Here is a 26,655-nt window from a genome sequence, read left to right on the forward strand (position 1 = left end):
GAGGAAAGAGGCTTGGAGCTGTCATGGTACAGGTGGCCCCTCTGTGCCCACTGCCATGACAGAGTTCAATATCTTTCCAGAGAGATTTTTCCATGAACAGAAAGTGCAGAGTCTTCCACCTCTGGCTCCTGGTCTCAAGTGTTAGAAGTCGCTGCCTGTAGCAGGAGCGGGCAGAGGAAGATGGCTTGTCAGCTCCCTACAGTGGGACAGGCCAAGGGCAGTGTGGCTTTGTCCCAGTCCCAAGCTGTGAGGAATTTGCAGCAACATGCATGGCGCTGGAAGGGATCATGCTCAGCAAAATAAGCCAGAAAGAAAAAGAAAAATACCGGATGGTCTCATAGCAGGAATTTAGAAAACCTAAATAAGGGACCAGGAAAAAGACTAATTTTAATAAAGAAAAAGTCAAAATCAACATCAACAAGTAACTATAAGCCAGAGACACACCACGGGGTGGAGGAAGGAAGAAGGGATTAGCGTCAAAATAAGTGTGTGTGGGGGGGAATTGTATGGGGAATATAACCAAGATGAAAATGCATACATTGTGCAAAAATGAAAATTGATGTAAGAACAATATAAAATATATTAAACATTAAAAAATAGAGGCCAACTTCTCCAAACCAAAGAATCCTTGGGACTCCTAGTAACGGCCTCCCAGCCCTGGCTTCTGGAGGAATCAAGAAATGAACGAGGCTGCTTTGGGAATTGCTCACATGTATTTATTTCACAAGAGGGGAGATAGAGTGGGGGTGACCACCAATAAGATGCCACCAAATGAGACACTGTGAACCCCAAACTTGGCAACTGGGCAGCTACAGGGTTGGTTGGGTTCTGGGCAGGGCTTGGCTGGGGGCAGCATGAGGGAGAGAGAGAGGAAATGGCAGAGGGACAGGCTTCCTCTGGGGCATCACATGGGGCAAGGCTGGGCCACGTCCTCCTGGCAGAAGCCCAAGGCCAAGCCCCCGAGCTGCTCAGCAGCCTGGCTCTGCTCCAGGAGAGCAGTGAAACAGCGTGCCCGAGGCCACACTTCTACATCTGCGCTACCACACACTCACACACACACACAGGCAGACACGCTGTGGGGTGCCACTCACGCAAGCACACGCACACACACACACATCACACACGCCCTGCCATGCTCATCCCACAGACGCAGAAACTCATGTGCATGCACACACGTCCATATATTAACTCTGATTTATAAGTGCACCCTAACCAGAGGGCAATCGAAAAAAATTATTACTCTTCAGAGAGGAATCCACTGCCTTCTCGCCCGCTGGCCAGCAGAACCGGGTGACATGAATAAGCACAGAGTGCCTGGGGGGCCTGGCCCTGTGCCGTGCTGGCCGCAGTCCTCGCGCTCCAGGTGGAGGTCCCTGGCTGCTCCCCCTGCACAGCCTCCAGAGGCTGGGGCCCCTGGTCCCGGGATGGGCAGAGCTGCCCTAGCCCAGCTCCACTTTGGGGGTTTCTACAGCTGAGAGCACCCTGGGTGCTCATCCTATTCCTGTCTCTGGCACCCTCCAGACACAGGTAGGAGAGTGGCCCAGGCACACAGGACTGAGTGCCCCGGTGACCATGGAAGTGTCACCTCCCCCCAGGCCAGCTCAGGGGCAGCCCAGAGTCCCCTAGGCCACCTGTTGGAGAGATTTGGGGGTGGACTGTGAACGGGCATTTGGGCAGAAGCAAACTCGAGGGAAACTGAGTCTCAGGGTCTCACTGCCTCCTCTGAGGAGAGGGAGCTAGGATGTGGCTGAGCACCCCCCAACTTTGTTGAGGACCAGAGTAGAATTTAGAAGCTGCTGCTGCCAAAGATGAGAAAGAGGAGGGGTCCTGTGAGCCCCAGTCCTGACAGAGGTGGGGAGACAGCAAGGAGGAGAGGTGACGGTTTTACTCCTTGGTACCAGGTTGACACCCGGCTGCAGAAGACAGCTTCTGGGTTCCCAGAGAAGGGCCAGGGGTCTTTTTTCTGGGTATATGAGCCTCATGGCAGTTGGTTGTCTGATGGGGACAAAAAGTCTCCATCTGGGGTGCCTTGCTGCCCTGCAGAAGGCCTGGGAGGTCTCCCAAGCACCTGTTGGCTCCCTGCTGCTCCCCACCAGTGTAGCTGGCCCAGGGGACAGCAGACTCGGGCCCAGCAGCCAGGTTCTGGGCCCCAGCATCTCCCCACTACTTGATGAAGTTCTTAATTGTCCACCTCTGTCCTGTGCAGCTGCGGAGAATGAGGTCGATACCAGCCAGACCACGGTTCTCCACCTCCAGACAGCGCCCTGTGCCCTTGTTCATGATGGCCCCGTTCTGGGAGGAGGTGGGGTATAGAGGAGGGAGGGAGAGAGAAGAGAGAAGAGGGGAGAGGGGACAGTGAGAGGGGAGGAGAGGAGGGAGAGGGAGGGAGGAGGGGAGGGAGAAGAGGAGAGAGAGAGAGAGAGAGAGAGAGAGAGAGGCTTAATCACCACAGTGCTTGGCACCTGACCTCTTATGGGAAACAATCTCATCAAAATTCTTGAATAGGGAGGGGCCATTGGGGCTTCCTCTGGAAACCCTAGAAGTCAGAAAATAAGCTTCACTGAGTTTGAGCGGCTGAGCTGGGTGATGCTTACTGAAGGGGGATGGTGTCAGGTGTCAGGAATTTCTGGGTCTATTCCAGCTCTGACTTACTGGGTCCTGCTGGCAACAGGTCCTTAGATTGCAGAGAATTCACCCCCACACTCCCATTTTAGGGTTTATCAGTGCAGTCGGCTCAGCGCTGCTGCAGAGTCAGGAAGACTGTCTTGCATGAAACCCAGCATGCCCTGACGTGGTCCGCACGCCTGCCTGGGGCTGGGAGACCCTGCACTCTGAGGAGTCTCTCGGGCAGCGGTTTCCCTGTGGCCTGCATCCTTGCGTGCTCTGAGCACTCACCTGGATAAAGTTCCAGCGCTTATACAGGCTGCTCTTAACCTTGTCACAGTCAAGCAGCTGGGGCAGCCGACTCTTGGAGTTGTCCACCAGGCAGCGGGTGTCAGGGAGGAGTGTGGTGGTCCCCAGTGCCCCCAAGTGCAGGAAGCCTTCCTTGGTGTAGCGGGCAAGCTGGGGAGAGAGCAGAGCAGCAGGGGATGGGAGTGGGAGGTAGACGTGAGACCAGGAGGAAATGTGGCTCAATGTGGAGGCTCACCTGTGCCCTGTCTCTGCTGCAGTAGTGGGCACCATCGCAGGCCCATCATGCCCCCTCTCCCCCCATGTATCCAAATCACAGGTGAGCCATGCCCAGGGAGCCTTCTGGCTTGCTAAGCCTGGATACAGCTACCTGGATCACTCTGAATTTTTTTTTTTAAGATTTATTTATTTATATAAGAACCGGGGTACAGGCCAGATGCGCGGGAGGGTGAGAGGATTCACCAGAGACAGAGTGGGGAACAGAACAGGGAGACTGATGATATACACTGCTGAGGGGAGCAGCGGGCGTGACAACAGCAGCCGCGTCATGTGGGACTCTTGCAGGCCGGCCAACTGGGATCAAACTAGCGCTGCAGAGGCTGAGGACAGCTTCACAGCCCAGCGCTCAACCGCCTGTGCCACCAGGGGAGGCCCACACTCTGAAATTTTTAAAAGCATGTTCTCGATGTTTCATGTTTCTAGCTTTCTGTTCAGCAATAGGGAGGAGCAGGAATAAGTGAAAGAGCAGGACATCTGATTTCAACAGTCTGGCTCTGCTACCGGTTGGCTGGGCCACCTCAGACAAGTTACTTGACCTCTCTGAGTCCTCATTTCTTCCTATTTGTAAACTGGGATTAATTAAATCTACCCTGTTACAAAGAGCCCAAAGAGGTAGTTCAATGAAGAAGGAACAGACCCATTAAAAGCATTCAACTTCATAGATATTAAAACAAATTAAAAAACTAGACCAAGATAAATTTAAGAAAATAAAACTATTCCCATTTTGCCAATGTTAACATAAGATGCACTTATGGTAGACTAAATTACTACAATCTTTCAAAAAGGATTTCAAAGGGCCTTCCTGGTGGTACAAGGAGTTAAGCACCACATTATGAAGCAATCCGCAGCCTCTGTAGCACGAGTTTGATCCCCGGCTGGCCAGGGAGCAACCCACATGGTGCAGCAGACCTCTCCTGTCTCGCCTGCTGCTCCCCTCAGCAGTGTATTTCAGTCAGTCTACCTGTTCTGTTCCCCACTCTGTCTCTGGGTGAATCTTCTCATCCCCCACACCTCTGGCCTGTACCCTAGCTCTTGTATGCATAAATAAATAAATCTTTAAAAAAAAACAAAACAAAAAAGATTTCAAAATACATACTTTGTGTTTTGAAAATGTTCCTCTCCTTCAACTGAATAAATTAATTTTTAGAACTCTATCCCAAGTAAATAATCAGCACTGTGAATAAAAGTTTATGTATAGGGTAGTTATTGCAATATTACTGCTGAAATTATTATTGCAACATTATTGAAATTACTATTGGAATTATACAAAAGCAATTATTATCAAAATTACGTTCCAAGTGTGATGGAAAAATCAGGGACATGATGAAGGCAACACGATCCCGCCACTTGCTTTCCACTCCTTGTACTGCAACGAGCACTAGGAGGTTGTGGTAGACTGCAAACGTGGTCACACCTTTCATTCTTCCTTCCAGACACCCTGGACAAGATGACACTGCAGTGATTGCCACCAGGAAGTGGAGCTGACTTCCATCCCCTGCGTGTTGGTTGGCCTTGTGACTTGCTCTGGCCCACGGAGTGTAGCAGAAGCAACTAGACTAGACCACTAGCATGTACAGGGTACATCCACCTGGGATCCCTGCTGCCACTGTGGCAGAAGCCCAAGCTGGCCTGCTGAAGTATGAGGACATGGGGTCCAACCCACAGCTAGTCAACCTCAAGAAAAATGAATGAGGCCATCCCAGATCAGTGAGGCCAACACCGATCTGCTAACTGCCAGGAGATGCATGAACAAATCCAGCCCAAATCAGCCAAACCTGGACCAGGTCACAGATCAACCAGCTGACCTGTAGCCTTGTCAGCAATAGCACATGATATTGTTTTATGCCACGGAGTTCTGGGGTTGCTGTGACAATAGCCGATACGGAGCTGGGATTGGCACACCCCTGCCAAGCCAGCCCATGCTGGGTTACTTGTGCCCACTCTGCTGCCTTCTCCTGTTGTTTACTATCATGTATTCCACCATTGGACACATGCATTCACCTCTTCTGCTCCTTGAGGGGCAATGACTGTGCCCAGTTCATCTCATTCCTTGCTAGGAAGAAAGTCACAAACTAAGGGCTCAAAAAATGTTTGTGGATGAGCACTTGGTACATGTGCTGAACCCTTAAAGAGCCATCTACATGTAGTGATTTATACCACACAAGCGAGTTTTGGAGTGTCCTCTGTGTACCCAGCCTGGGAACTAGCCTAACTCTCATCTCCTGTGGGGTGGGTATGTCACTTACATACAGCTGGTGTCTAATAAATTAAAAAATAATATTGCCAGCTGCCAAGTATTGAAGGTATGCTCTGTACCCTTATCTAAGCCTTATAGGGAGAGAAAATAATCCAATTTTCACAACCATGTTGTGAGATAGGGTCTATGACTCTCCCCAGGTTAAAGGCAAGGAAACTGAGGCAGGAAGATATCTGGTCACCTGGTTGGGTCCTAGTCTCTGTCCTTGGTCCCTGGGGACTTGATGGTTGGCTGCTCTGATGTAGCAGCTGAGCAGCAGAGGGGCCTCTTCCTGAGATTCGGGGCATTTCTGGCCAGGAATGAAGCAAGAAGGGAGCACAGTTCAGGGACTTGAGGCCCTTCCCCCTGGGATGAGCTTCTCTGTGGGAGTTCCCAGCTCCTCAGAACCCTCTGCTCCAATTCCAGAAGAGGAATGTGCCCGTTCCCCTCTGAAGCAAGGGACAGGGGGTTTATTAAGTGCCCTTGAGAGAGATGCTGTTAACATGAGCTTTAAACTCAAATTAGTTCCAAATCAGAGTAATTGTTAGAGGCGAAATGGTAAGAAAATCCACAGTCCTCCCTTACCCCTTCCTAAACAATGTCTCCCTGAATATATTTAAATTCACCAAATGCAAAGTGATGAATGACAGCAAGATGCCTTTATGTTCAGGGGAAAGATATACACAGCTGCTTATTGAAATTATGAATCAATCTATTATCCAGCAGGCAAATGAGCAGCGCTAAGAACATTAATTAACTGAGCATATCTGTGACCCAGATGTTTAAAGAGCGAAGCTAAATGCCACTGGGAGTTAGAGGCTCTCCTTTCTGGGGTCTGTTAGGGCGTGAAAACAATGAGATCCAGGCTGCGGGGACCTGCAAAAGCCAAATGCCAGCCCCAAGCCAGGCAGGCCTCAGGGTGGGTGGGGGCAGGGAGGAGGTTCCCCGAGAGATTTCCATTCTGGGGGCAGGCGGATTCTCACAGTGCATCACCAGGCCAAGTTTACATGCTGTGCTGGCGGTCCGCGGGAGGGCGCTGGGGTCTGAAAGGATGATGGGGTTAAAGCTGGCCAACAGAGCTCGTGTCCACCTCTCCCCACAAGATGGGAGACTGGTGAGTGCTGGGATATGACTTTACCCAACACCCCTTCTGCCCCAGTCCTGGCTCGGGAGCCTTCGCAGGTTCTAGTCCACCTCCCCCTATCCCCCAAGAGCCCCTACCTCCCAAAGGCTCTCTGCTCCCTGTCCTCTGTGTGTCTTCAGGGCTTGGCTGCAGCCTCCTGCCTTCCTGGAAATCCTATCAATTTGGCCTTCCTCTAGAACATTCTGATTTCAATATTCCTAGACCTCAGTGCAATTCTGTTCATTCTACAGTGTCTTTTCTTCCAGGCCCCCATCATGTCCTCTCAAGTCTTTGGGACGTGGATCTACATGCTCCAGCACCCCTTTAAAGGCTTCCTACACATTTTCTCACTTCCATCTCTGCTCCCCCCCCATTCACTCCACATAATGTGTCCTGGACCATTATCTCTGCCTTCTTTTTCATTTATCCAACCGGATAGACCATAAATGTAATCGTGATCACAAAAACACTTCTCTAGTCACAGCTCTGGTTACCCCCTAATTTTTCCTGGGATTTCCTCTCTCTTATTCCTTAATGCCTTGCAATTTGATCTCAGCCATAGCTACCTCATTGAATTTGCTCTCTTGAAGGTCAACATTATCATTATTCATTATCAACTTCACTTGCTGCTCCTTAGACTTTGAGTTGGGCACAACAGTGGGCCAGGTACCATTCAGGCTGCCAGGGACTCAGCCTCTACTCTTGACACTCTGACCCCCTTTCTAGGAGAGTTTGCTGCTCTCCAGGCTTTTCCTGGCATCTTGCATTAACTTGGCTAATTGTGTCAATTTACTATCTCAAAACCAACATTTTCCCTTGATGCCAGATTTGTACATCTACCTCTCTACTTGACATGACTTTTGGAGGTCTAATAAGCATTTCGAGTTTATATGAACCAAACCAAATTCATCCTCCACCTTCACCCATACTAGTCCACCATCTGATGCGTTTTGGTGAGGACAACTCCATGCTCCAAGTGCGTAGACCAGATGCTTTGGCTTCATCCTTGCCTCTTCCTCTGACTCGTTCCCTCCCCCACCAGCAAGCTCTATCCAGTTTTCAGCTTCACTGCTATGTCCCTTTTCCAAGCCAGCAGCATCTCTCAACTGGACTAGTATGATGGCTTCTCTCTTTCCTACCTGAAATGTGGTGCCTCTCACTTCTGCAGACCAGATCCCCAGCTCCCTGCTAGATCCCCACACCCCTGATCTCTCCCTACACTCTGGTTTGCAAACCTGAATTACCCTCATCCTCTCTCTCCCCCTCATTCTCATGCACAAAATTGGTTACAAGTCTTATAATTTCTGCCTCTGTATGTATCTTCCTCATAAATATTTCCTCCAAAAATCTCAGGTGAGACTCTTCTGGGACCTGAGCTGCTGCTTTGTAACTGTCCTTCTGCCTCTAGGTCTTCCCAGGTCCCAAGTGCCCTTCCCAGCCCATCCCTGCCTCAACCTTCAATGGCACCCAACACCCACAGTTTTAAGAATAAACTTTTACCATGACCTTCCACTATGAGGCCCAACTTACCTTTTCAGGCTTAGCGCCTGGTTTCCTGGTTTATTGTAACAGATGATTTGAGGTTTCTCAAAGAGAGCCCACAGGCTTCCCTGTGAGATGATCCCCTTCCTACTCCATCTCCACAGTTCCTAAAAGCTCTCCGCCCGCCCCGGCCCCAGGGCTTACATAACTACATACTTTATAAATATGCAGTTCCTTGTTACTGAATTTTGTTGCTGTTTTCGGACAGCAGCATCCTACCCATTTTATATAACATAATGACCAAGAAAAGTATCTTACAAAAAGCAAATGCTCTATAAATGTCTTTTGAATTGGATGGGATTAGTCCAGGTTTGGCTGCTGGGCCCAAGAGGAGAAATGAACGTCATTATCCACAGCCCTAATGCATTAGGAAAAAAATAAAAACAATCTCTGAGCACAAATACAATTAATTCTCATTTAGGAGAAAAAAGTATTTTCTATTTGAGATGATCTAAGAGGTACACACAACTATTAACCCACATTTACCAGCCTTGAGGGAAAAATAAAATACGCAGGTTATAGTCAGATAAACAAAAAACCAGCCAAATAACTGTGGAATGACTCTGGAACACAGCAAAATCCATCGGATTGTCAATAAAAACATGGTTTACAACTGCTTGCATATTAAGGGTCTTTCTCCTCACTTTAATATAAGACCTGATCAGTGTAGAAAACCATGACTCAATGAAAAATGTAGTTTGTCCAGCTCCTACTCAAGGGGCAAAGAGATGTGTTTCATTAATTCAATTCTGCTTTGGGGTGAATTTATTTGCTTATTGCTGGGCTGAAACCACAAGAACGGTTCTTAGTGATTAATGGGCATGTGAATATTCTTTTTTTTTAAATATTTATTTATTTATTTATACAAGCACTGGGTACAGTCAGAAGTGCGGGAGGGTGAGAGAATTCACCAGAGCCAGAGCGGGGAGCAGAACAGGCAGACTGACAAAGAAATACACTGCTGAGGGGAGCAGCGGGTGCAGCAGGTGAGGTCTGTCGCACCATGTGGGACCCTGGCTGGTGGCCGGGGATTGAACCAGCGCTGCAGAGGCTGCGGGCAGCTTTGCAACCCAGCGCTCAACCGCTACGCCACCAGGGGAGGCCCGCATGTGAATATTCTTAAGAAGAAATTGACTTTCTATGTCACTGGGTATTAGGGAAGTTGGCCAGCAATAGACAGGAGATCCCCACCCTTGGGGAACACCTTAGGGTGGCAACCCAGGCCCATGTGTGTAAACTACATGCCTGGGGAGACATCTTGATGCCTGACCCTTACTGAATACAGAAAAAAATGGGGGGCCTTAAAACTGTATTTCCAAGTGGATGAGTGGTGGCTGCCTAGGAGATGGGACTGGGGAAAAGGGGCAGGAGCAATCTCCAGGGGGTGTGGCAATGTTCTTGATTGGGGAGGCAGTTCTAAAGGTGTGTACCCCATCAAAACTCATTAGATAGTACATTTTAAATAGATGCAGTCTATTGTACCTACATTATGTCTCAACAAAGTTGATTTGAAAGTATATCTGGGAGCTCAGAAGACATGTTACAGAGCCAGAGCCAGCTCCTGGGGATGGGCTGGTCCCACAGGCCTCCCTCCTCAGTCTTCTTCTTTCCACCATCCTGATTCATCATGCTGATAAAAACAGTATGTTTCCAGAAAATGCACTTGCTACTCAGAATGAATTGAGAGACACATTTGTACCATAAAACCCTGGGTTGCTTTTCTTGCAGACACGGGCCCAGGAGTGGATGGATCCTGGGCAGTGCTGATGGAGACAGGGGGCTGCAGGGTCTGATCTCCAAGGTTGTGTGGAGAGAACTGGGTGCTTCTGGGAGAGGCACCCTGAGTGTGGGGAGCAGTAGGCTGAGGGATTCCAGCCGACCTTTGAAAAACACGGTTGGCACTGCCTGGCCTCACTAATACTAGGATTTTTTTGAAAACAGATGATGTAAACCTATGGCATTGATACCTACAGTAGAATACTGTAAATGTATTTTCTCTTCCTTATGGTATTCTTAGTAGCGTTTTCTTTTCTCTAGATTACTTCATTGTAAGAATGTGGTATATAACATATAACATACAAATATGTATGAATGGACTGTATAGATTATTGGTATCACTTATGATCAACAGCAGGCTATTAACAGTTATGTTTTTTGGGGGAGTCAAAAGGTTTCCATTGCATGGGGGTCGGTGTCCCTAAGCCCCATATAATTGAAGATCAATGATACGTTTTTTTCTTTCAATCCCAGAAGCTCCCACTGGCACAGTGGCATCTCCCCGCTATTTTGTGGACCTCTCCAACCTACTGGTTCTGCTCACGCTGACGGTCCCTTCCTTCCTACCTGAGATCATGAGTGTATCATGATGCTTGTACTCACCTATGGCCACCTTGAGCTCACCCCTAAGGCAATAGGGCCATCCACAACATCTGGCCCCTTCCTTCACATGCTCATTGCTCATCTTCCAGTCAGCCTCTGCAGACTGCCCATGGGCCACACCTCCTCACTGGAACAGGTGACCCCTGAAGATGTACTTCCCTGTCTGTGTCCTTTAGCATCGTAAGCTCTGCCAGGTACACCAGAAATTGAAGCTCTCAGAAAATTGGGCTGGCAGGTCAGCCGATTTCTTTCTTTCTTTCTTTTGAGGGGAATTCATAAATTTTTCTCAGAAAAAGGAAAAAAAGCACCTACCTTTCCACTGCAATAGTCCATAATTTAACCCCAGAGAAATGCAGCCTTTTGTACAGTTTTACTCAAATTCACATGACAGAACATCTACTTTCTGAGATGATTCTTAAGTGTTTTCTAGATTTTCTACAATGTTTTAGGAGAATGACTTGTTCCTTCCTGTCTAGTCTTTCATTCTACTTCACCTTTTTTTTTTTTTTAAAGATTTATGTATTTATGCATACAGGAGCTGGGGGTACAGGCCAGAGATGCGGGGGGTGAGAGGATTCACCAGAGACAGAGTGGGGAATAGAACAGACAGAATGACAAAATACACTGCGGAGGGGAGCAGCAGGCGAGTCAGGAGAGATCCGCTGAGCCATGTGGGAAGCTCCCTGGGCGGGGATACGAACTCGTGCTGCAGTGGCTGCTGTTAGCTTCATAGGTTGCATCTTAACCGCTTGTGCCACCAAGGAGGCCCTCCACTCCACCTTTAAACGTGCTCTCACTTCCTGCCTGTCGTTGCCCTCTCAGATTTCCTCAAATTCAAGTTTCCAGAGAACCCTCCCCATCTCCTGGCCTCCCATTCTTTTATATCCACCCTAGTCTCTCTCTGCATGCTCTGTGGGGGTCCTCTGACCTGGGCTGGGTCCTCTGTCACTGCAGCTAACACTCAGTGTATTCTCGCCTCAGCACCTCTGGGGAGGGTGACATTTGGCTTTGCTTCTATGGTTGGCGAGACTCCACTGCTCTGGTTCTGCTGCCCAGCAAAGGTGGAGCTGTTGGGGCCTCCCTGGTGGTACAAGGCGTTAAGTCTTAGCATTATGAAGCTATCCACAGCCACTGCAGCACAAGTTGATCCCCAGCCAGGGAGCTACCCACATGGCGCAGCAGACCTCTCCTGTCTCACCCGCTGCTCCCCTCAGCAGTGTATTTGAGGTCAATTGGCCTGTTCTGCTCCCCACTCTGTCTCTGGTGAATCCACTGACCTCCTGCACTTCTGGCTTGTACCCCAGCTCTTGCATGCATAAAGGGGCTGCTCTGCTTGCCCTCTGCACACCCTGGAGTGCCCCTACCTCTGTCACTGTCATCTGCATGGCTGATCACTGGATGTTATCATTGGCCTGGCCAAAGCCCACCCTCAACTCACAAAGCCCCAGATAGAACTCATCTTTCACCCCCAAAAGCTGCATCCCTAATCTAAGCCAAGGACACCAGCATCTCTCCATCAAACCAGGGACTTGGGTGTCACCTGAGCCTCCGTCATCCTTTTCTTTGACTTCTCCACTAACAATGCTAGTTCATTTGACTTTCTAACCATTTGTAAAAACAAGAGGCCTTTTCTTGTCAAAACAATTTTAGATTCACAAAAATGTTGCAAAAATGGCATAAATTCTCCACATGCCTGACACTCAGCTTTGCCTACAGTTAATATCTTACATCAGTGTGGTGTAATTATGAGAGCCAGGGAGTTAGCACTTGAACAATCCTATTAGCCCATCTACAGCCCTGGCTGGTATTTTGCCACTTTCCCAACTATGTTCCTTTTTCTTCCAGGACCCAACACAGGATTGCGCATTGCACCCATAATCACGGCTCCTTAGCCTTCCACCTGGGGCAGCGCCTCAAGTCTTTCCCTCATTTGAATGACTTGGGACTTTTGAGAGAACTGGCCAGTTCAGTTATTTTTATAGAATGACCCTCAGTTTGGGTGTGGGTTTTTTTTTTTTTTTGACGTTTTCTCTGATTAAGATTAAGGTGATAGCTGTATGTTCTCATGAGAAAACCATAGAGGTGATGGGGTGTGGGGTCTTAATACTGGCGAAGCCATCCTGGGCTGCTGGATAGGTTGGTGTCTCCTGGGGTTTCACAATCATAATGCTACCTCTTTCCCTTTCAAAGATATTTGCAGACTTTGAAACTCTGCAAATATCTTTTGTTTCAGCCTACTTTCACCCACTAATTTTAGCATCCATGGATAGTTCTGGACTACAACAGTTATCACCGTGCAGATGCCTGGTGGCAATTTGCATTTCCCACCTTCTGTCTACATTTATTTCCTGGACTTCCCCTGAAAGAAAGAGTTGTCCCCTTTCCCTCATTTATCTACATCAGTATGAACTCATGGATGACAACCCGATATTATTGTTATTTATTTTGTTGCTCAAATAGTTCCAGCGTTGGCCACCAGGAGCTCCTTCAGGGTGGCTCCTCTGTTCTTTTGACAAATCACTACACTTTTGAGAATTGTCTTATATTCTGACATCATAAGATTTTCCAGACTTGACTCATATTTTCGCTGCTCTCTCCCCAGAACCACCCCAAATCTGTACCCTAGTTGTGTTCATTGTGATGGGGTTTCATTGCTTCTGGGCTCCCCCTTAGTGCTAGGAAATAGATACATGTTTATTAGCTACAGAACATATTTGTTTTTGTCTCCATATTTTCTATAAGATTGTGTCTACATTTTATACTCTATCTATGCATATGCATATATATGATATAAATATAAAAAGACTTCATCCTGCTCCCTCACATCCAGCATGCCAGGCCAGAATGCAAATGTTCCTTACCCGTAGCTTCCTTCTCTAATAGCGCGGAGCCTGGTTCTCATTACCCACACCCTCTATACTTGCTTGTTCACACACCTACAATAGTTTCAGACTTGTTATCCCAGACTCCTGTGGAAGACAAGCTTGCTTACTAGAAAACAGTATTGACAACGGTAGTTTTTGCTTTAACCTTATAGTACCCAATTTGTCCAAACTGCTCCCAAGTTACTTAGATTACTGGCCTTGTCTCCATTCTTCATGTGGTGTTATCCATACATAATATAGGTAGGCTAAGTTTTCACTGCCCACATGCCACTTGGGTGCTCTTCCCTACAGTCTAGTTTAATTTAGTTAGTTATTTTTTGGCCACCTGAAGCTCTGCTGTTCTGAGTCAGCACTGCATGGGGACGCATATGGGGAGAGAGGCCTCACTCTCCTCTCATTCTTCCCATCCTGCTCCCATCTCTATATTCTTTCCATCCCATCCTCTCCCTCCCCTGTCAGTACCCCATCTCATTATTTTCTGGCTTGTCCTTCCTCATCTCTTTTGCATATATGGGCAGATAACATATTTATTTCTATACTATCATGTGTCCTAAATAAGGGTTAGCGATCTCACATATTCTTCTGTATTTCATCTTCTTTTTTAAAAAAGATTTATTTATTTATACAAGAGCTGGGGTACAGGTCAGAGGTGCGGGGGGTGAGAGAATTCACCAGAGACAAAATGGGGAGCAGAACAGGCAGATGGACCGAAGACACTGCTGAGGGGAGCAGCAGGTGAGACAGGAGAGGTCTGCTGTGCCATGTGGGAATCTCCCTGGCTGGTCAGGAATTGAACCCGTGCTGCAGAGGCTGTGGACAGCTTCACAGTGCAGCGCTCAACCCACTGCGCCACCGGGAAGGCCCCCTTTTTACTTATTTATTTATTTATTTATTTATTTATTTATTTACAACAGCTGGGGTACAGGCCAGAGGAGCAGGAGGGTGAGAGGATTCACCAGAGACAGAGCTGGGTGGGAGTAGAACAGGCAGACAGGTCTGCCGCGCCATATGGGAATCAAACCCCCACTGCAGAGGCTGACGACAGCTTCACAGAGCTGCACTTAATCTGCTGTGCCACCAGGGAGGCCCTATCGTCTTCACTTAAAGAAGTCAAATTTTCTGTGTCAGTTCACAGAGATTGTCCTTGTTATTTTTTCACAGCTGCATACTATGCCACTTAGGCATCATTGGTACAATCTTCCTGTTACAAGTACTTTGAGAATTCGAAGTGCTCAACATGTCTTGAGATACTCAAATTTTTTAATTTTTTTTAATTATTTCTTTTTAAGATTTATTTATTTATGTATACAAGAACTGGGGTACAGGCCAGAGATGGGAGGGGGGTGAGAGGATTCACCAGAGACAGAGTGGGGAGCAGAAAGGGCAGACTGACTGAAATACACTGCTGAGGGGAGCAGCGGGCGAGTCAGGAGAGGTCTGCCGCGCCATGTGGGTTGTTCCCTGGCCAGCCGGGGAATCAAACTCATGCTGCAGTGGCTGCGCACAGCTTCAATAGGTTACATCTTAACCCCTTGCACCACCAGGGAGGCCCCGAGATACTCAACTTTTTACAGCTAGTGTCAGGCAGTGCTATTTTAAGAACTTTTAGAATCTGGTGGCCCTAACTGAATCTTTTGTGGAAAGTGATGACAAAATCTTTTGTCATCATTGTGGACATCAAAGTTCATCTAGCATGCACTACAGACATCATCTCAGTGCTTCACCTTGATTAGCTTGTTTAACTGATGTAACACTTCTATGAAGGAGAACTATTATTATCTATATTTCCATGATAGAGAAGTATAAGGAGCTTCAGTGTCCTGCCCAAGGTCACAGATAGTATGCAGCAGAGCTAGATTGAGTCAGTCATGAATCAGCCAATGGGCTAATAAAAATAAAAGGGATAGTGTGGGCCAGCAATTCTCAGAATACATTCCACAGGACACCAGTTCCAAAGGATGGGTGGAGTTGTTGTATCAAGTCTTCTGCCTTCTAATCCTTCTAAGGAGGCTTCTGCCCCAGTGGGTCTAGCAAAGCTCAAAAGATTTTTTTTGCTGCAGGACTTATCAGGGCATTATCACACATTGCCAATATAAAGCATGAGGCTGAGGGGCATCCATGCCCTTCCATCTAGCTAGCTCTTGGGATTACCTGCAAGATATCCCATAGGCAGAGTCCAAAGACTCTCCTCATTTGGAGATGGCTTCATTTTAAAGCCATTGAGGTTGGCCAGGCCCGGTACTGGACAGGTCAACTGTCAGCACTTGGGAGGATCCCCTTATTGGTGGCCTGGCTGAGCTCCCAGATTCTAACACTTAGGCTTTGAAAACTTGACTTTCTCATTTCTGGAGACGTGGACAAGTCATTTGTCCTCAACAGATCTCAGCTCTCTAGTTTATAAAGCAGAGATATAACCGCCATCTCACAACTATGCTACCATTGTTATGTGAAAAATAAATTTTAAAAACAGAACAATTTCTGGCTTAATTAAAGGTAGTGGCTTTCTACTCCCATCCTTCTCTGACTTTTCTCTCACAAAGAATGACCTTTTGCAGAAAAATATTGGATGGTTTCACTTATAACAGGAATATAGGGGAACCAAATAAGACATCAGTGTAAAAAAATAACAGTACAAAATACAACAAAGCAAAAACAGATAATTATAAACTAGAGACATCCTGCAGGGGAAGAGGAGGGAGAGCAGTGAGAGGGAGGGAGGGAGGAGCACAGGGGACTGTGGTGATGGTGCACGGGTGCCTTGGGGAAGGAAATTCTATGGGGACTACACCTGAGGGGGTGGGGGGAAGCAAATATTGTTTAAAAATAATAATAAAAAAGAATGACTTTTTGCAATACTTATTGAGGTTTCTGGGAACAGGGGGTATATGGTACAATGTGGGTCTCCTGTTGAACACAAGAACATGCAGCAAGTAAACTCCTCTTAGCTTCACCATGGAAGAATGAACATCAAGGAAGACTATGTGGGAAGTGTCATCTCCTGACTTTCAGTCTCAGTGAGATGCTGGGGAACAAAGACCACCACTATCATGGGCGGTTCAGGCCAGCTCCTCATGGCAGAAGCCTTGTCCCTACCAAGGCATGCATGACAAAGGCTTGGGAGTGACGGGGGGCTCCGTTGTCCATACTGCCCTCAAGTTGATTTCTCCTCTCCTGTTCATGGCCTCAGTCCCTACTCAAGGGACAGATACTGACACCAAGCAGATGACAGCCCACGTCCTTATGCACTAAGCCTTCCTGCGAGGCTTCCTGTGCATCGCCTTCAAGATTTGGCTGGTTGACATTTAAATCTCCATGGAGTCCCTGCAGGAATTTCACAGCCATGAGCCTAGTCTTTTGGAAGCAGTCCCAAACTGTCAAGCACCACCCCACCACCGAGAAGCCTGAAAAAGCCCCTCACACTGCAGGGAAGAACTATAAGGTGCAGCTCTTCAAGAAGGGGTCTGGAGATGACACCACCCCACCACCGAGAAGCCTGAAAAAGCCCCTCACACCTTTCTAGAGCCAACATCAGTGTGGACATGGCACTTTTGGTGGCCCCAACATGGAAGTCCAGCACGTTGTCTGATAGTGGAACTTCCCATTACCGCTAGCTCCTCAGTCAGCTGGGTGGAGTGATAGTCTTAGACATTCTGTGACTCGTATTTGGTCTTCCTCTGTCATTGGGAATGCAGACTCCGGGGGCACCACAGCCCCTCTCGATGTGTCTAAACTCCACTTGCTCTAACTCTCCAGGATCTGGTCTTAATTCTAACTGCCCTCATTCTTAGACCCTCTCAATTTCAAACAAGGAACGTTGCTGAACATAATCATCCAACAGACATTGCTGATGCAAAGAGAGATTGAAACTCTGCACTGAAAGGTCAGGAGACCAGGCTATTGGAAAGCTTTGCCCTGGCCCTGTGGCCCCGGGGACCATGGAGGCACCCCAGTCCTTTAGAGCAGCAGGCTCCCTGCCCCTTCTTGTTCTTCAGGAGGAGAGCTGGTGTCTCTTTATTAATTCTGTGATATGAAAACAACCTAAGAAAGTAACACATTTCTTTGGGGGAAAAAACAGCTAAAAGCTTACCTCAGAAATAATAATGGTTGTTTTAGGGCAGTAGGATTATAGATGATTTAAATTTGAATTTTTCAGACTCACTATAACGCTGTTGCATCTTAGTGAAAAGGAAAAAGATTAGCAGTGACTTTCTTTGAATTTAACAGCTCTGGGCAAGGTAGGAATTCAGTTGATAATGTGGTCACCACCTTATTTTTCAGTCTGAGTTCCTTATTCCAAGCTTAACAGTAACACAAAAGCTTTGCCTGGATCACTTTCATGTCTGGAGAAAAATCAACTGAACTTCTAAGGAGATAGAAGACTTTTAACTAAGAATCTCTACTGGGAAACAATATATGATTGTAATTCTGATTTTCTGGGAAGAATAGCTTATCAACCCCTTCTGGCAAGAAAGAAAAAGCACAGTAATTCCTCGTTAACCTGGAGTCCTCCTTAAACAGACCAAATACATTTACTTCTGCATGCCACTTAGGAAATCAAGCATTCCTGTTCCCTTTACGTGGCCTTCCATGAGACCCATTTGTCAGAGCTCATTAGAGAGAGGAGACTGGGGGTTGGAAACAGAAGAGGGAAGCAAAGCAGATGGCAGAGAAAGAGACTCGGGTCCCTAAACCCTTGGGAAAGTCTCAGGATGCAGAGAGCAAGTTACCCTCTTCTCCATGAAGGATGGGAGTGAGGGTTGCATTTGTGGACTGGGTGGAGGCAGGTGGGGGGCAGGAACAAACAATCCCAGAATAATAAAATCAGAAACAGTTTGAATATTTTGTGAGATGAGTCGGAGGAACAGAAAAAGGTCTTTAATATTCTTGCCACCTGCAACAAGGCCAAACGAATTTCTAAGTGCCACACTAGAATGTAGAAGGAGGTGTGTGTGTGTGTGCATGTGAGTGTGCGAGTGTGTTTAAATATTGCATGAATCCAGAAATGGAAATGTGCAGTAGAGAAACTCCTTGGTTTGGCATTTCTGTTGTGTAAAATGGAGCTGGCATTTCCCCTCCTGAAATATGTCCTCTCCCCTTTGTGTCTGGTAGATCTCTCCAGCCTAAAAATACCTACCCTCACTTTCCCCTCAACGGCTTAAGTGCCCTGCTTTGACCTCATTTGCTTTCTAGGACTCAGACTCCTGAGCATGGAAAGGAATTCTGGGTTTACTGCTTAAAAATAAGGGTCTGCTCCTGGAATCCCAGTGCTGCGTTCTGGGGCTGTCATCTCACCCAAGTCTTAATGCCAATGTGCTCCCAGTGGCTACATCCCTGAGCCCCAACACTTAAACGACTTTATTTGGAAGCCAGGAGACTGCTGGATGTCATTAACTTCAGCGTTTTCTGAGTTCCTTCCTCATGCTAATAGCTCGCCAGGGTCCTGTCACTCCAGTGGGGCACGAGTGCCTTATTGGCACCATGCATCATCGTGACAAGGTGTTTGGATGATGTATCGCTTAAAAAATGAAGCCATCAAAGAATAAATACAAGATCAGATTAAATTTAATTATGGCATAAAAGAAGTCTCATCTGTCATTCTGGTGATAAATTAACTGAGGGAAAGAAGGGAGTTTCTCAGTAAAGAGGGGAGAGGAAGAGGAGAAGGAATTGGCAGTTGGGATACAGGCGAGAATTCCCATACTCTCCCTGGAGCCCACTGAATCATGGAAAGTGCCAGAAACAGAGCCCACAAACCTAGAACCCTCCAGGTGTGCGGTGCACACCTAGTCTTAGGAACCTTCAGTACAGAGTGTGGCTGTTTGAAAAAGCAATCCTTGAAGTCCCCAGGGTCACTGCCGGGTGCGGTGGGTCTCAGGCCCCGGGAGCCCGCAGGTTTTACATTTGCACATGTGCAGTTGCACAGGTGCGCCCAAGCGCAGGCACCTTTCAGCTGGTCTGTGTAGTTGATCTGTACACAAGCAAGTGGGGTGGGGGGTGGGGTTAATCGCCCCAAAGGGTTGGGAGAGGATGCCGGGGAGCAACAGAACTGCTCTCTACCTGATTGTGGTGTGGTTATTTGACCCTATGTGCTACAGAGAGAGAAATTTCACTTTACAGATGGAAAAAACAACCCCAATTATAAAAAAAAAAAACAATTGAAATGGTATTATAAATTAAAAACAATTTAGGCTGAGGATGAGGCATTCCCTGGGTCTGTCCTAGGTAATCAGGGACACATGTCACCATGAGTATGACACAGTATTGTCCATGACTAAAACTCAAAAAGCCATTGAGTGGGGGGGAAATTCTGGAATGATTGCTAACATGCAGATTCCCAATGCCACCTCTAGGAGGTCTGGGGTGGGACTCAGGAATCAGCATTTGTAACAAGTTCCACAGTCCCGTGGATCACAAGTGAGATGATGTTGGGAGTCCTGGCCCTTTACCCTGGCATCCAGGCTCTTAAAACTCTGTTCCAATTGACTGCCCTGGACCAGGCAGCTCATCCAGCTGTGTACTGTCCCCAGACATGCTGTATGCCTCCCCCATCTCCATGCCTACCCCAACCTTTGCTTTTGCATTTCATGCATTGCCTTTGCTTCTACTCAGCCTTTCTATATGCCTTGCTCTGTGCTAGAGGGTATTTGGGGGCTCAAGAATATGAGAGCTGCTCCCTGAATGCACCAGATGGCACAGCAGGGTATATAAGATCAGGAGCCACAGGACTTAGGTTTGAGAATCAGCACTACCTGAACCTCAATATTCTCATTAGTAAAGGAGGGAGAGGGGCACTACCCACCTGACAGGATTAGCCATGACACTAAAAACAGAAATGGCTTCATCAGTAGAATTTTGGTTCCCTGTCTCAATGCAGCCATGGCTCAGGCCAAGTGCTCAGAGTTGTCCCAGGTGGGCCCAGAATGCACAGCTCTGCCCACAGTCCACAGCCTGCTGTACCTCTGGGAGGGACTTTAACGCATTGCTGGAGCCCCAGAGCTATTAGAGGTATCAGAGTCATGGCAGATGCTGGGGCGGTCCCTGGAGGAGGAATTGCCAACTCCACTTCTCTCCTTGACCTTTGCCCTCAAGGGAAATCAGATGCAGTGTCTGGGAGGAAGGTTGACAGATTGGGCTAGGAGAGACAGCAGAAAGGGGCTGGCAGAGGAGGCTGAGGCCACAGTGAGACCCCTATGTGGTGACCTGTGGCTGCTCCATCTTGGGAACACACCTGACCTGGGCCCAGGACAGCAAAAACCTACAGTCAGTTGGGGAGCTGTGGGTCTCCTTAGACAAGACCTCCCACTCTACCTGGGTTCAAGCTGACACCAAAGGCTGATGCTTCATCCTTGATACCCTGCTTTTAAATAAACTTAGGCTCAAAAAAGAAACTGATGTTTATTTAATAAAAAATAGTAACCAGACAAGAGTAGGCTGGTCATAAGCTCGCTGACGGACAGAACCTTGCCAGCGAGCAGGCTCTCTGAGTGGCTGGGAACCATTTCCATCTTGTTGACAAACACATGTTGCAAGACAGGAAATTACCCTCCTCAGTGCCTATTTTATCTCTGCTTAATTGCTGCTTGATAATAAATTACAACATGGAATCCATTAATTAAGCTAACAATGTCCGTGAAACACCAGTTCCTTCTTCTGGGAGTTGCCTTGTTACAGGAGCTTCGATTCTGTCTCTGTTTGCCCACAGCACTTTATGAAGCAGTTTAAGAAGATGTCAATGCACGTGACTGGTGGAGAAATGATTCTGATGGTGGGGGGAGCCATATTGAGCGGGAGAGGGGGGATCTCTTGATGAGCCAGGGAGGGGCGACCTGGCAGCTGGAGAGAAGTACCCAGGGTGCACGCTAATTCAGAACATGTGGTAGAACAGAAAACAACATTAGATTTGCTTTAAAAAAAATCAGCAGATGGAAAACAACCATGGCCTGCTTTTAGGTATTCATCCTAGATTTAGGGGGTGCAACGAGCAGCCTAATTTGGCTTGCCATTCCACAATCAATTAAATGGCAGGAGCATTCATTTGGAAAAGTTCTGCATACAGGTGAAACCAAGGAAAGAGGAATTCCAGTTATTTCCTGACAAAGGCCCAGGCACTAGGCAGTGAATGTCACTAAGCTCCTAGCGAGAGGAGAACTTATGGCCTGGCCTCATCTGGTGGAGAGCAACAAGGTGGTTATCTTCAGGGTGCAGATTCTCAGTAAATTCTGACCACGCTATCTGGGAGATGTCTCAGTAAATTCTGACCACGCTGTCAGGGGCATTCCTGCTGGGTCTGTTTAGCAGGGGACTGGGTGGAATCCTAAGGGAGGGGACACAAGGGAATAAAGGCATCTTCCGGACAAAAGGGTGAGGAAAATCAAGTTTACAGGGGTCTGTCCCAGACCGTGTTTGGAGCTAAGGGCATCAAAAGGCATTAGAGGGCTTTCTGAGTAGCCAGAGATGGTGCAAGGGCAGGGGGCTCTGGAGTGAGGTAGGAGGAAGTGGCTACAGCATCACAGAAAAATGAGCAGTTGCCTCAACGTGCTGGTCCTCAGGTTCAGCCCAGAGCTTCCCAAGTGGCTTAGAAAACCTTCCCCTCAAACACCCATGTGAAAAATACACTCACTGTGGAGTCACATGAGGAAGCCCTCAGAGTTCTGGGAGGTGGTTATGAGACCATTTTTACTCCCTTACTCATTCACAGAACTTGGCTTCACAGGCCCCTTACGATTAAGTACATATCTAAATGCAACAGTGTCTACTATGTCATGGCTTGTAAGTACTCATTCAAAAGGTATCTATTCAGAAGGTTGAACAAAGAAGCCTGGGGATTACTTGTTCTTCTAAAGCTACCCCTGGTCTTTCCCAAAGAGGTGGCCAGGCACACAGTGTGGTGGAAAAGTGGAAATCCCCAGGGTGCAGGTACAAGCTCCTGCTGCCTGCACCAGAGACTGCAGGCATCATAGGGAGGGGACATCTAGTGGGCAGAGACCCTACTTCTCATCCTCTGTGCCCTCCTGACCGACAGCACTGTGTGCCCACCTTCCCTCTCCCTCACCTTGCCCAAGACTGTAGATATTTGGTGTCTTATGGGGTTTAGTTCCAATAACCTCATCATAAGTTGAAAATACTATAGGTAGAAAATGCACTTAATACACCTAGCCTGCTGAACTTCATAGCTAAGCCCGCCTTGAATGTGCTCAGAACACTGAACTTATAGATGGGCGAAATTATCTCATATAAAGCTTATCTTTTATAACTAAGTGTTAAATATCTTTTTTTAAAAGATTTATTTATTTATACAAGAACCAGGGTACAGGCCAGATGCATGGGAGGGTGAGAGGATTCACTAGAGACAGAACGGGGAACAGAACAGGCAGACTGACAAAATACACTGCTGAGGGGAGCAGCGGGCAAGACAGGAGAGGTCTGCTGCACCATGTGGGACCCTCGCCGGCCAGCCGGGATTGAACCAGAACTGCAGAGGCTGTGGACAGCTTCACAGCACTGCACTCAACAGCCTGCGCCACCAGGGGAGGCCCTAAGTGTTAAATATCTTGTGCCATTGATTGAATACTGCACTGAAAGTGAAGGCAGTCTGTGGAGTATTGTTTGTTTACCCCCATGGTGGCAGGACTGAAGCTCACTGTCACTGCCCAGTGTGTCAGCAGCATGACAGTATGTGACATGCCTAGTTGCAAACCCGACAAAACAACAAAATTCAAAGTACAATTTCTATTGCGTTGGTATTGCTTTTGCACATCCTAAAGTAAAATAATCTAATTGAACCAGTGTTAAGTTGGGATCATCTAGTTGGGTGGATCACTGGCTTGTGGTTCTGCCTGTGCCAAGATGCAGCTTCTTTAATGGCTAACTTCACCATTCTGTAGGTCACGGCTCCCCATGTCCATTTCTGTAATCAAGGTTTCACTCTTCAGTCCCTGGGAGGGAAAACTGGGGCTAGGGGACAGTAGGAGCTGAAAGTTCATTTGTCTTCACAGCATCCATCCTTCTCTGATGCTTCTCAGGAGCAGCTGTGCCCAGCCTGAACTATCATCCTCTCAGGTGAAGCCTGCAGGTGACCCCCAGTGCCCTCAGGGGCTCCCCAAGCCAGAAGCAGTAGCACTACCTGGGAGGTTTTGTTCGTAATGCAAAATTTAAAAGCCCACTCCTGACTGAGAAACCTGAGGGTGGGGCCCAGTAGCTTCTGCTTTCATAAGCCTTCCAGAAGATTCTGCTGCATGCTGAAGTGTGAGAACCAGTGCTTTGGAGCATGCCTATCATGCCTTTTGAGATCAAGATCTGCCTCTCCATCTCTCCTCTGCTTCCTCTCTTGGAAGAGGAAGTACTTCCTTCCCTCTTGTATCCTAAGTCCGCAAAAGTGGGCCATCATCTGTCACCCAGCACTAGCACCCTGGGTTATTTTGCTGTTTTCATTCTTAAAATGCTATAGGTTTCCTGCCTCTTTACTCATCTTTCCCCCTCAAATGTAAACCACTTGAGAGCAGGGATGACATCTTATCAGCCCCTTACACAATTGTGACTAGCATCTGCACTAGGTGTTCAAGATGTACTTGCTGAGGGAATGAGGAAATGAATGGATGAAAACACTCTCTGGACTCTGGATTGCCCTTAATGCTAATGATGGAGAACCTTCAGGAAAAGCAGCATGTCTAGGTATCTCAGCAATTCTCCTGCTCCCCATAGGCACTTTTCGCCAAGTGTATGAGATGGTAGGACTCAGCCAATAATCTTGAATTATGTGGATTAGACTTAAATTTAAAATGCCTCAGTTATGCCAGAGGGCCTGAGTTCTACTCTGCTTTGCTCACAGACAATTGCCCCTCTGTGCCTCAGTTTCCTCATGCTGTCTGCTACCTCCAAGAGCGGATATAAGAATCATAGGTGTCAGGATTCTACTTTCTGGCAGTATTAGTTCACCTTCAGAGGACCTGTCACATATTGCAGGCAGGCTGTAGATCTAGAAGACAAGCACTACCCACTGGTGATAGCAGAGGGAATATGAATCTCTCCTTTGAAGTACCGGCTTACTGGGCAAGCAAAATCATTATGAAAAGTCTTTATGAATGCACATGTTAATGTGTGTGTGTGGTGTGTGTGTGTGTATGACTGATGAATGTGAATTTGTATGTGACCACAGGTATTCAAATACATAAATGATCTTACAGGGCATTTTGCCCAGTGTCTTACTCTTACAGATGAACACACTGAGACTCAGAGAGAATTCTGTATGTCTAGTTTAGAATCAATCATTTAGGTGATCTTTTGGAATAGAATATAAATATTTTCCCAATTTATAGCTTGCCTTCTATTACTATTGATTGGCATAAAATTGATTATAATTTTTGCAAATGTCAAGTATAATGACATTTTGGTATATGTTTTCTCCCAATCTTAGAGAATTTCTGTTAGCTCGGCACATGCACACACATATGCACAGAAACATACACAAACTGTTGGCTAGTACAAAGTTGGCAATGGAAATTCATTTCCCAGGCTCTATTTTTACTTTGTTAGCTTATTGTTTTATTATTTTTTTTAGTTATCTTTTGTGTTTTTCCATGAAGCCAGAGAACACATGTGTTCTCTAAAATGTCCCTGCAAGCATGCTCTCCCTCTTCAGCCACCATGTGGCTCATGCACAACAGGTGATACAACGTAAGCATGTGCAGAGGTGAATGACCTTAAAACTGAGAGACTGCTGAGGTAGAAACAAAAATAATTGAGGGGGGTTACCTAGAGGCAAAGGGTTCATCAACAGAAAATTCAAAACTCCTATTATCTGAAGAAAAGCCTCTTCATTCTTCTCTATGTATAAACTGCCCTGCAACTAGCTATAATAATAAACGTCAGCCAATTCTACATTCCTTTGGTCCAACCTACATTTTAGCAAATAAAATTTAACTTCGTTGTTCTCAACCTTGCTCTCCAAAATAAATATAAACTCTCTTCCTTCCTAGATGAGAAGGCAAATTTGAGTTTTCCTCCTATCTCCTTTCCTGACTTGCTATAAAGCTTTCTCCTTTCAAAACCTGATGTCATAGTAATTGGCTTCTATGCACATCAGGCAGAAAGTCCATTTTTTAACACTACAAAGTAGAGGACAGAAGAAGTTACATATATCCCCTGCAGGATGGTCAAGTTATTCCTTTCCTGGTTAGAGACGGCTCTTACCTGGGGTCCCCAGCCATGGCATGGGTACAATATTGCTGTGTGGTTTTCCAGTGGTCCCTGGTCCAGGCAGACGTCCTTTGCCTTATTGTTGCGAAGCTGCAGAAAGGAAAATGTCATTCATCAGAGCTTGTCTAGAGGAGGTGCTGTTGCCTCACCACCATTCCATCATGGCTTGGTTCTGACTTTTCTATGAGCAGGTTATGTGACATCCCTCCACTCTCTTTAAGCAGGGATCTAGGCTCAAACCTTCAAGGTAATCACTTTATCAATAGATCATATTTCAGACAAAGTCCTTTAATGGACAATGTGGGCACTCCCCCTTTGCCTGAGATAGTCCTCTCCCACCCAGCCCCCACACATAGCTTCCCCATCCCCATCGCAAAAGAAGATCTCGGGGCACTTTTGGAAATAGAAACACTGGTTACCCACTGGTTATCCTAAGTGGGTGTTAGTACCAACACAGGTCTTTAACAATCCTGGGAATCACAGATCAGTGTATCAAGTCATTACTGGCAAAGAGGCATGAAAAACAGTACTGGAAAAACAAATTTTGCCATTATAAAAGATTCTAGCAATATTCATCAATATATTCAAAGAGTGTTACTGAATATCAGGCATCATGTGTTGGAATGCATCTGTGGAGGTATAGGCAATAAGTCCCCAAGGGAAAAAACCCTAACCCTAGGCAGGTCTCTTTGGAAGCATGCAATAAGTGACCTGCTTTGATCTTCATGTGCATTGTGAGTCTGTTAGTGTCCATCCCACCCACCCACCTGCGATCTCAACCAACATTGTTGGTCTTTCCTATATATCTTTAGTCCCTTTCAGATATTCTCCATGGAGACCAAACTAACCAGAGATAAATCAAGAGGAGAGACTTTTGTGCACCCAAACAGTGTCTAGGCTCAGACAACAGAGCAGATTTTTAATGTCTTTTTTTTAAGATTTTAAAAATAATACCATCTCAGTGAGGTATTCTGGGAAACAGAAGAAAGTAACAATTGCTCACAATTATATCAGACAATCAGTTACTTATTTCCAATTTTCCAACAATTCAGTGTTGTTCACTTTTGACTGTGATGAATAACTTTATGCATTTGTTCACATTTCAT

At 46.8% G+C, this 26,655-nt stretch overlaps 1 protein-coding gene across 4 annotated transcripts in view; it reads right to left on the reverse strand.

The window, feature by feature from the left end:
- Nucleotides 1–651: 651 nt before the first annotated feature.
- The window catches only part of GALNT17 (polypeptide N-acetylgalactosaminyltransferase 17), a 376,695-nt gene continuing 350,691 nt past the window's right edge, over nt 652–26,655 (reverse strand). For 2 of the 4 annotated variants that reach the window (XM_054693583.1, XM_054693584.1), the window contains exons 10-12: nt 25,544–25,639; nt 2,896–3,063; nt 652–2,292 (exon numbers count right to left, since the gene is read on the reverse strand). In XM_054693583.1, coding sequence (XP_054549558.1) covers nt 2,164–2,292; nt 2,896–3,063; nt 25,544–25,639 — 393 coding nt within the window. In that variant the 3' untranslated portion in view covers nt 652–2,163. Of the gene's footprint in view, nt 2,293–2,895; nt 3,064–24,867; nt 25,071–25,543; nt 25,640–26,655 lie in introns of those variants that run through there. The other 2 variants (XM_054693586.1, XM_054693585.1) reach the window with 2 other exon arrangements.

Source organism: Talpa occidentalis, unplaced genomic scaffold (assembly GCF_014898055.3).
Source record: "Talpa occidentalis isolate TD23 unplaced genomic scaffold, MPIMG_talOcc4v2.1 talOcc4.12, whole genome shotgun sequence".
NCBI lineage: Eukaryota > Metazoa > Chordata > Mammalia > Eulipotyphla > Talpidae > Talpa > Talpa occidentalis.